Source organism: Lates calcarifer, linkage group LG8, assembly GCF_001640805.2.
Source record: "Lates calcarifer isolate ASB-BC8 linkage group LG8, TLL_Latcal_v3, whole genome shotgun sequence".
In the NCBI taxonomy this organism is placed as follows: Eukaryota; Metazoa; Chordata; class Actinopteri; family Centropomidae; genus Lates; species Lates calcarifer.
The window spans coordinates 7,714,496-7,726,140 of NC_066840.1; the positions used below are offsets into that span (position 1 = coordinate 7,714,496).

Below are 11,645 nucleotides of genomic sequence, written 5' to 3' on the forward strand. Positions count from 1 at the left end.
TCTGAACATGAATAAGCAGGGGAAGATGCTAATAGACACTTAGAATAGATTTATTAAGCCAGTCAAATACAAAAGGTCTCACATGTGCTTTTGCCTACAGCAAAAAAAGGGGCTACAAACCAAGAAAATACAACTGCCAGTAATTACAGCATACCTTTCAAAGTGCAATTCAGCTAATGTCTCATTTCAGTTCTCACCCATCAGGATTTTGTTCCCTGTTTGATAAAATGGAGCCTTTTTCTTCCTTGTCTCAGATTGATCTGCACACATTTTAAGCCCTTCATCTGACCACCTGATATCCACCGCACTAAGGAAATCTTACTGGGTATTCAGTTTAAACAGTGGTTTGATGTGAGATTAGATCTAAAATAGAAACACACACACACAGTATTTCGAGGTGTGGATCCTGTGTCTGTTATCAGGGCTCTCAAATCTCTTGACAGAGAGCAAAGCCAGACATCCTGGCAGAGGTTGTCTTCTGAGGAGCGGCTCTACTGCTGTAACACTGGATCTAGAAACCTCCAAGTACTTTCTGCTGTTTGAGCATGATTTGAATATTTACGTCCTACCACTCACTCAGTTAATATGAGATATCAGGTACTTGAAGAAGAAGAGGAAGATGGTCATCGCTGCTGCCTAACGGTTTTAGTGCTGTAACCTAGATACTGTATGTTGGGGCTAAACTGGGGGCAATAGTTACAGGATACAGCAAGATGAGTATGAATATTGGAATGAGTGATCAAATCAATTGTGGTCAAGTACAAGTGTTGTGTTTAATGAGATTAGGTCCATCATCATGGGGGAAAAAAAAGGTTGTGTATGTATTGTGCATTGTGTATTGTGTCTGATACAAACATACAATGTCAATAGCTACAATATATTGAGATTACACTAACAACATAGAAAGAACAGCATTACTAAAGACAATGATTTACACGTAGTCAATGCAACTATCAAAACAGCAGGTTATAAATAAATTATCAATAATCACAATCATGTTTTTGGTATGATACCATCAAAATTCATTTCCCAAAATTTTTGTATTTCAACAACCACTTTTGAACAGTTACACATATGGGACAGTTCTATAACATCGATGGTACTGAAGAAATCTTCATAAATCAATCAACATTCACATTGTAAATTCTATGATTCAATGTACCTATATAGTCATTCATTGTTGGAATGAGTATTTGTAGTCTTAGTCATATTGGGGAATGGCTTCCTTGTAACCCTACAAGTAACAAACTAAGTGTCAAGTTGTCACATGTTTGCAGAGAGACAATCACATAGGTATAGTTTCTGGAAAAAAAAAAAACAATGTTAATTATTTCAACCTATTTAACAAATGACTTCAGTTCCTGTTAAAAAAATCAAAATAATATTTCATGTATATATTCAGAATAGCGAAGTGTTTCACAAATAGCCTTATAAAACGCAAGTATAAACAACATTACAATAGGATATCTACAGTTCAGTAGGAAAATTATAGATCAAATCACACCTTGTCAACTCAAAAACAAACTGATTTCATGCTACTACCCAGACTCCATTAGGTGGGTACGGTGATGCTTTAGTGCTTTCCAGGGTCAATGTTCTGTCGCTCCCTTTTTCCAAATCCTGCTGCTGCCACTGCTGCTGCTGCTGCGGACTGATCTGATGGATACACAAAGAAAAAAAGATTGTTATCATTACAGTCAAAAACAAGCGGCCACTGTGTGGTGTAATGTCATGATTAAAAAATATACAAAGATTCTGAGTGAGTGATGCTTTGCATAAAGGATGCAGCCAATATTCAGTATTTTCCTTACTGTCACCAAATCCCATGAAAAGATCAAAACCAATAATCAACCGTAACAAATATTGTCTGAGTAGCCAAAGCCTGATATCATTTATTCCTTTGTGCCACAGCCCCAGTTGTTTTATGAAATGATTTAGCCATTTTTTAAAATGTCACTATGTATTTGTGACCCATTTACATTGTGCAAATGGGCTGAGAGCCACATACAGGGCAGGGAAATCAAAGTGTTAGTTTGGGTTAGTCTTACTTTTCAAGGCATTTTGTTGGCAATAAGGTAAAATATAGTAACACCAGCTTTAGAGCAACAAAACAGTGTACAAAAATGTGATATATAAAAAAAAACTATAATAATAGAATATTTGGGTTGCTGTACCGTACCTGCATTCTCTGGTGGTGGTCTTGAACTCTCTCCAACTGCTCTGGCCCCTCTGGGTTGTGGGAATGATGACTGCCAAGGAAAACCCTGACCAAAGAGAAAGCACCACCTTAGTTCAAACCACTAAATATCCCTGTTCATCATAACCAGCAGCCCTAAACTTTGCTGTAACCTAGCAATTGTGTTGAATGTAAGCGTGGCTTGGTTGAGCTGCAGTAAGACCTAATTACAGATGCTTGCTCCTCCCAAAAGATAAGGGGAGTAGAGGTAAGAGAAAAAGAGCCTCGTTTCCTCAGTGAACCAGAGTCACTCCAGAGAGAGAGACAGAGGGGCCTTAGAGGACCCTTACCGGGGTAACAGGCTGGAAGTCTCGTACAGGGGGCGGTGCTGCGGCGGCTGCGGCTGCGGCACCTGCTGCATTGGGCATCCGGGGAGGGAAGTGTATGGGCCAGCCCTCAAGGCCCTGCGGTCCCACCTGCACAAAGGGACCACAGTAGGGAGGGCTCAGCGGGCCGTTCACTGAGCCTGACGTGGGGTCTGAGGTACGTCTTTCCTGCTGCTGCCCCTACGAGGGATCACAAGTACACACGTGATCCCCAATCAGTGCGTGGCTGCTACTCTCAGCGAGTGCCGTGGCCCTGCCATGGCACGGGCCACTGCTGACCTTCAACCCGACTGCCGCTGCCTCCCACTGAGGAGTGTAAATGTTCCCGAATGCACTGACAAACATGCTAACTGGAGTGAGGCTCTTGTCCTGGAGTATTGATTTGTCCATTATAAACTTATTACAGTCAACACCTAAGTGACTGCTTTCTGTCACAAGGGGGCACTAGTCTGCTATGTTTACCTCAACTCATATCCTACTGCATAATGCATCTCAAGGGCTTAAAGAGCAATTTTCAGTGAATGCTTTGGCCCTAATTGTATGTACACAAAAGCACAAACATATCACCTATCCAGACTGACAACACCACTTCATTCACCATTTCAACATGTCTGCAGTACTACCAGGCTCAAACCTGAGCTGCAGCCAGTACCTGTTTGTGATGCATCTGCAGTCTCTCCAGCTTACATCTTTCTGTACGTTCTCGCTGACACTCGTTCTGTGCTTGGTGAAGCTGAACAATAATCACACAAGGAAGGGGAAAAAAAAAAAAAAAGTTATTCAATGCAAGAAACAAAAACTAAAACTGTCCCGTTCATGCCACACACAGGAGAATACACCGTCAACACACAGTTTACCTGATTGGTCAAATTAGTAATCTGACCCTGGAGTCTCTCAACTTGCCGCCTCAAGTCCTCTTTTTCCTCATTCATTCGTTCTCGGTCGCTCCTCTCTTTTCTAAAGTCTTCTTCAAAGATCTTCACCTGAGGTACAAAACAGTGATTTAAAAAAGCAGTTGAGCAAGTGCATGAATAATTGCAGTAGAACTGTGTAAATGTGCGCATATGATTTATTGCATGTCTGACCTGCTCTTTTAGTACAGCAATTTGAGTGAGCAGTTCCTGCTTCTTCAGGTTATTGGCTGCATCTGCAAAGTTACCCTGGCCAGGTGGTTGTTGAGAGGATGAAGGGGAGTGCAGGTTTAAGGCTTCCTCTAAAGCCTGACAGACAACAGAGCAAGTGTTACACAGAAAGAAACGTCTTCGTCCTTCTTCGTTCTCTTTCTGCATCTCCACACACTCACCCTGTTGAGGCGTTGGATCTCCTTCTCCTGGTACTCCCTCTGTTTGCTGAGGGGCAGCAGTTGATCCTGCAGGTAGCGAATCTTCTGCTTCAGCTCAGTGGTCTCAGAGTTGAGACACTCCTTTTCCCCCTGAAACACCCAAAACATTGAAAACACCTGAAGTATTCTGTAACATCTTCTCTTTCGGTGTTTCCTAGCTTTGAAATGTTTACACCTATTTTACCTATGCTTTGTGCCCTTGTATTCTCACCTGTACATTTTCAATCTTGGACTTGGCGAGCAGCAGCTTCTTGTCATAGTCGCGCTGCCTCTGCTCTCTCTCTGCTTCCAGCTCAAGCACAGTTTTCTGGGACTCAGCCAGCCTTTGTCTGAGGTCTGTGATCTAAGAGACAGTGTAAACCATTTACTTAAGGACAAGATTCACTGAATGCACTTATCAAAGTTGTATAGTATAATTCTCATAAACACAACCCCAAAAAAGAAAGATTCTGTGATAATAACTCTCTGGTAAAGATTAACATCAGCTGGTGCATGAGTTAAGATACTGCCTTAGAAATGTGTGTTATCAAATTTTAAACCAAGCCACAGCAACGAGTACATATTTGCAAACACACGCAGTTCTGTTTTTTTGTGTAAAATATGAACGAACCTAGTGACGCAAATGGATATATCTAGGGTTCTGTGGTTTAAACCCTAGGCTGCATGGTGTCCCCGTCTCAACAAAGTGTGAATGTAGGTTTGTTCAGGTTGTGTGGGTGTGTGAGTATGAGAGTGTGAGAGTGTGTGCATTTGTGTGTCTCTGCTGCCCTCTGACTGCACCACACAGGAAGTCAGTGGGTACCAGAGAGGTGAGGGGAATTCTTAGTGAAGTGTGACAGGCCTTGTGGTAAGTATGCTCAGATAGCGAGCTATTGCAAGATTGCACCTTTTCCACTGGACAAGCACATAGACAAGAAAGACAAAAAACACACACACACACACACACACACCACACACACACCACACACACACACACAGCTGGTTTACTGCCAAGTGATACACAAAAACATCAGAGTGCTGTGTTCCTTAAATATATTTCCGAATTGCAAAATCTTTGCCATCTGTCATTTGACTTACTTAAAAAAACCGGTCAACTTAAACAGTTATTATGAATATCCCACTGACACAGTGTAAAACTGTAAAGCACAACTGTTCATTTTTAAGCCTGGTAGCAAGATAATATTATATAATATTTGGTATTTTCGGACTATATTAGTCTTCAGTAAAGTTCACCTGTTTTACAGTGTAATTTATCTTTGTATAGGAAAAACTATTAATACAGAAACTTCAATCATTCTCAAAATGTGTTACAACTGATAACAGCAGTAATACTAATTCATGAAATGAAGTCACACCTAAGTATTTAAAGCAATATCTGGTCCTTAGGATAACAGGACACACAGTTACTAAACTTTAAATGTGCTGAGGCTGAAGTGACTTCATAAGTTCATTTGGACCTAGGGAAAAAGATAAAGGGCTGTCTATTCTAAACACACACATTATTTATATTGAGCATGGAAAATGCAGGATAAAAGAATCCCAATATGTTAAAGAAGTCTTTTAACTCTGATACAGGCCAAACTATACATTTTTTTAAAAATAAAAAAAAACATTAAAATGAGAGAAGAATAACTGGTTGATTGAACTGACACAATTTTACAAAACAGAACAAACTCTGAACTTTTAAAAGTGAGCTCTGACATGATTAAAATGAAAATGTTTTTCAGAGGAATTCGGAGAGAATTAGGTATTCATTCTCCTTCAGCTCTATATCAAAGTGCTAAGGACTCTTCTGGGTCTTCCCACACCCTTCATAAAAGCTGTAAAGTCATTACTGTACCTTCTGTTCAAACTGTGACTTCATGGAGTTCCACTGAATGTCCCACTGCTTGTTCACCTCCAGTACCTGTAAGCAGCACCAGAAAGTGAAACAAATGACACTCAACATATAGGAAACAAAATACACAGAGACTTTCCCCTATGGCAAAAGAGGATGAGCAGTAAGTGCAAAAAAAGACTCACATCCTTTCTCTGCTTCTCCAAAAGCTTGATCTTCTTTTCATACACCTCAACATCACAAGGTTTGGTTGGGGTTTTCTCTGCTGCTTTTCCACTCTGGGGGCAAAGACAAAACATTCCTAAATCCACAACATTCCTCCATTACACTTATTTACACTTGTCAACAGAGTTAACAAGTAGAGAAGTTTTAGTTGCATATTCATCATGAGTGTATTTCTTAAAGTGAAAATTAAGTTTTAAATAAAAACGTATTTGGTATGTAAATGTGCAAAACTTTTATTTATATGAAATAAAGTTTTGACGTGAGTGTGTGTTTGAGCGTAGAATAAAATAAATAACTTGCTATGTAATTTAAATTACCTTCTGCGGTGTGTTGGCCTCCATCTTAGGTCGTACAGCGGTGGATTCTTCCTTCACCGGCTCCTCTTTGGCCTCTGGAGCTTCAGTGTCAGACGGAGCAGCAGATGATGACACTGCTGCTGCAGCTGCTCCTCCTGTGACCAGCTCCTTAAGTTTCTGGTTCTCCAATCTGAAGTCAGCAAGAAAATGAAAATGATACTACATTTGAACAATGTCCCTTCCCAGAGATTGCTGAGGTTTATGGTACAGTGCAAGGATGTTCTCTGGGAAGAACCTACAATACCCACTGGGTACAATGACACCAACAGAAAGCACTGGAATAACCCCCCTCCCCCCAGTCAAAAGCGAAAGCATGGTTATCAACATCCATGATAAAGATAATATAGGGTATTGCCATCATAAACAGTAATGGAGGGTTGATTCACACTATGTTCAAAAGGTCGGGAGAATTGAAATTCTCCCACATTTTTCCAAAACAACCAGAGGAATGAGAATGAGATAAGAGTGTTTGTGTTGTTTGGTTACTTGTAGGGAATGTACTGCAGAGCTCATCGTTTGTTCTTTTTGACCTTACTGACAATAAAGGCTCTGCTCTAGCAGGAGCAACACAAAACCAAGTCAAACTAAAAGGGAAGGTGAAACATTACCTCAGCTGTTCCAAGTCTCGATTCCTGATATGATGGTCCTCTTCCATTTTCTTTCGAAGCTCGTTGTTCTCCTGTCTGAGTTGCTCACAGAGAGTCTATAAAATCAAAATGCATAGTTAACACAATGCCTAAACTCAAAGGGTGCAAATTCAGCCCATAATGTGTTTGATAAGTTCCAACTGCTGCCACACTCCCACTGGCGCTGGCTATGAATTCACAGCTGACTCTTCATGGGCTTTAAAATCTGTATCAAATACTTAACATGGTTCCTCTGCTTTTATTGTAAAGTACTTTAGAACTTTGTCTAGAAGTGTGCTAGACAACTTTGGTTAATAAAGTTTAAATTACAATGTGTTCAGAGAGGGAAAGGTGTCTGATATCAAGTCCAACCTAAACAAAGATCTGGCTAAGTGCAGTGGTAGTTGTTGTTGTTTATGCCTATGTAACGCACATACAACTGCCAAGCTCGTGTGAACAGCCTGCAAATAAAATCTGCCACAAAAACTTTTTCAAGTCAGCAGAGATGACGGACATTTTACTGTAAAGTATAGCCACTAAATTATCATATCTGGTGTGTCATGTAAGTCATACTGTAGCATTTAATGTACACCAGACTGTGACAGTTTTACAGTTAATACATTAAAAATAAATTCATCATGATAAATCACTGATTGTATACATATTTTTCCCATTTAACAATTCTAATTAAAAACTCTTACGCTTAAATCTAAGGCATGATGGTTGCTTTGGCATTTTTTACTTTTGTCATGTAGCTGTTGTGTTGCATACCTGTAGGAGGGAGGTCCTCTGTTCATTCTTTTGGACCTTAGAGGAAAGATGGTGAAACTCCACAGCCATCCGACCAAGGTGAGCCAACAGCTGGTTCGGGTTGGACTCCTCTGCAAATATACTGAAGGAGCTCTCTAGTCTCTTCAGCTGGCTCGCGAGCTCGATGTTCTCCTGAGGCAGGAGGGGGATTACTCCTGCCACTGACCCGGCCTGGAGATACCCACACAGGTAAACAGTCAGTCCTTCCTCTCTAGCTGACTCAGAGGGCGAGCTAACAATTACATATGTACTTCAACCAACGCAAGAATGAAAGAGCAACACACTCTAAGAGTCATCCTGCTACTATTTCTATGAAAAGCAGCTGATGATTTATCTGAATAGTCAAACCAGTTTGTCCTGCTGGATTTAAATTTAGTCCTCAGATTACAGACCAATGATTACCTCAAACAGAAAGTAATAGTGTTACTAAAATATACAGGAACTGTGTCAAGTTAGACTACACAAATTATGTGACAATCTAGTCAATTAGGTATGACAATGTGTGCCTGAAATATTCTGGTGCTGTGTCCTATTAACACATCCCCTAGGATGCAGTGTGTGAATGAATCAGCAGTGTAATTCTAATCAGTAATAATCCTGGACTTTCCCCTGGCTGACTCAGGCTGGAGCTACCAGTATTGAGTTTGCTGGTGAGTCACCACACCAAGGATATGTTCCTAATATTGAGGAAATGGCTATAAAGAGGAAAGGTTGAATTTAGCCTAAATAAATTACACATACTAATTACTTTTGGAAATTAGTGGCAGGAGAATTGATATGGAAACTACATCTTGGAATTACAAAAAATGAGTTCCTGTGGTATCTGGGAAATTATTCAACTTGTCACAACAAATCTGGTACATACAGTCAAGGCATCTGGAGTCTTCCCTTCCATATTCACCACTTCAAACTCTGATAAGGCCTCCTGAAAATACCAAAAAGTAAGTACCACTGTAGCACATGGAGTGTCCACACAGTCCACACAACTGCTTCATTAAATTTGTAAGAACAAAGTAAACATCCTGTTGAGAGCTGCCAAATCTCAAATTCAAGGCCATTATACCATCTGCATCTGGTGTTATTTACAGCTGTTCCTGCCTCAAACAAAGGCTCTCACACACAATATAAGTGACTTACACTGGGCTTCTCAGGCAGCAGGGTCTTCCCTAAGCAGCTGTTTTGCTCCTCCTTCTGCTCTGCTGTGAGGTGTAAACAGGGTTTACCTGCAATAAGTCAGGTAAATCAAGTTTCAGTAAAATAGAACAGTATGCCATATGGTTACAACACTGTGCAGAGTAATAATTCACAAATATGAAAATATGTCTACAAAGTTAAAATTATTACCATCAAGTCTGTGAAACCTACTTTGTGTCTCAGTCTGAGGTCCTCCCATACACAGACTGGTAGCAAAGCTGGAGGACTTGAGGGCTTCGTTGTCTCTCACAAGCTCCTCCACTCGCTGTCGAAGCCTCTGATGCCTCTGATTGAGACTCTTCCAGCATATCACCTGCAAGTTTCAAAGAGATCTTGTCTCTGTCCAGCAGCACTACACTTGAATTTCTCTCTAACTTTTAACTATGGTTTATCCATCTTTTTTTCCCCCCAACAAAGGCTGTTAAGGGTAGAACTATCTTCATGAGCAGTCATCACATAGAATGAGATTGACGTTCAGTGAGAAATTATGTGCATGTAGCACTCTGTGGGTGAGTCACAAATGGAGCAGCAGTTCACAACAATGGCATGCAAGCTGTTCAACAGACTAAAAATGAAGATCATCAGGCTTTACAACATTCCAGCTCATTTGCTGCACAACACTTTCCATTTGCATTTGTATGTTTTGACTGGAAATTCAGTTACATCATCTGTTACGAGGTCTTTGAGGGTGCATTAAGTTAATATAAAACAATAACTTATTTAATCCTGCTACAAAAAGATTTTACAAGGTACAATAAAGAAATGAACCAATCTGAAAAAACACAACGGATGTGCAACACTAAAGAGCAGCTGGCATTAAATCCTCTGTCCACAGCCTTGACACAACTATGCTGTCTGTTGGAACGTACCTAAGCTCTTAAGTCCCTTCATCCGCTCCCTCAATATGCTGTTCTCTTCCAGTAGCTGTCGATAGCTGCTTCCCCCTCCAGTCTCATCTCTGGCCTTGACCTCACTCCCACCTGGATCATAGATGCGGTACGGGCCTTTCCCTTCCATCGCCGTTTCTCACTTCCTAGACATGGTCCTCTGAACTGTGGAAAGAAGACACAGAATCGCTGTTTATTACTCGATTAAATAAATAAATACATTTTTTAAAAGTTGTTTAAAGTGCTGGAAATAACTCTGTAGAAGACTAAAGAACACATGAAAAAATTGAGAAGCTGACCTTTACGGAACATAAAGAGTGCTGATAGTAAAGTCTAAACAGATAAGACTGAGGACCCATGACTACAACCCTTTGTGATACCCAACCAACCAACTACAGAAACAACTTTAGCAATTTTTCCATTTCAGACAGTCACAATTGAATCAGGAGTAAAAATATACTGCTCACAGAGGAAATGTGAAAGTATAAGGTACAGCGAGCAACCAGCATCAAATATCGACACACAAATGCTCATGCAGAGGAAGACAACAGCTGAACAGAAACATTGGCTTTACAGTAACTAGAAATCCCCTTGAACATCAGCTTACACTGCAGCAATATAACAATCACACAGACAAATGGTGTTTCTGCTACTTCTTGGAGGCAGATGAAATAAATATCTCCTACTCAAGACATCCCACTGTATGTGCTATGGCCGCTCTGTCTCAGCTTACAATTGCTAGTAGGACGAGTGTAAACTATCGGTGAAGCCAGGTGAAGAAAATAAAGAGCCACCGACAGCTTTGAGAGGACAAAAGCAGCAACATCACCATCACAGAGCTACCCTGCCAGAGAGAAACATATAGCAACAATGTGCTAACGTTTATGGCTAAATATAACAACTACAACGTTCATATCCGAGAGGGTAAAAAAGGACAAAAGCAGGAAAAAAGAATATTAAATGTCACCTTAATCCTGCCAAGAGACATCTAACCAACAGACGAGAGTCAAATACAGCACAATCTAGCTAATGATAGCTACCTTGATTGGTTGAAGAAGGCTAATATTAGTTTTCGCTGTTGTCATGCAAATTGCTAGCAACATCCTCGTTAGCTGTCGGCTAGCTAACACTAGATGACAGTGCGGGACAGGAAGCCGCTAGCTCCTCGTATTTACCCACTACAGATACTTTTATCGATGCAGTAAGTCAGCCTAAAAGCGGAGTTAAACGACAAACCAAAGAACAAAGAGGTGTCTTTTGGCTGGGTACCTTTCAGCTCGCAGTGGCCTCTCGTCTGTGCCAGACATGTATTGCGGAAGTGGTCTACTGGTCTATGCTGTAACCTGGGAAATTCCACCCTGCAACGTTTATGTAAACAGCGGTGATTGACAGCTCCGCGGACCTATCAGGGCACAGCTCTCCGTCAAGGGGCACTGGCAGGAGCCACTGACCGTAATGTAAACACTGGAGCCAAATGCGGCACATATTCACACTACATGGTACTGATTTTACCAGAATTATCGAGCCAGCTCACATCGTGGATGTCAATATGTAAATGAATATCTATCTATGACAACAAGGGCTCATATGACACAGTAACACTAGGAAAACTGGTCATTAAAAAAACACCCTGGTTTATCTGTTGAACCGTAGTGATTTTAATTAAATAACTTTCTCATTCTTCTTTAACTCTTGAAACCCATCCCCCATGGCTCTGGGACAAACCCAAGCATTTTCACTGAATGACTTTTTTCTTCATTGATAAATTTAGAGAAGGGGCTGTTGGGGGTTTCTGTGATTGCATCA

The 11,645-nt window shown here is 40.7% G+C and overlaps 1 protein-coding gene across 1 annotated transcript; it reads right to left on the reverse strand.

Moving 5' to 3' along the window:
- Window positions 1–34: 34 nt before the first annotated feature.
- Window positions 35–11,052, reverse strand: tnip1 (TNFAIP3 interacting protein 1). Its single transcript, XM_051072206.1, is given in 19 exon segments — window positions 35–1,656; window positions 2,180–2,264; window positions 2,527–2,742; window positions 3,215–3,295; window positions 3,420–3,545; window positions 3,648–3,782; window positions 3,866–3,994; window positions 4,116–4,247; window positions 5,745–5,810; window positions 5,927–6,019; window positions 6,284–6,452; window positions 6,931–7,025; window positions 7,720–7,929; window positions 8,624–8,683; window positions 8,896–8,981; window positions 9,124–9,229; window positions 9,231–9,265; window positions 9,822–10,004; window positions 10,880–11,052. Coding segments are annotated over 18 exon segments (2,055 nt in total). The 5' UTR covers window positions 9,970–10,004; window positions 10,880–11,052; the 3' UTR covers window positions 35–1,573.
- Window positions 11,053–11,645: the final 593 nt, after the last annotated feature.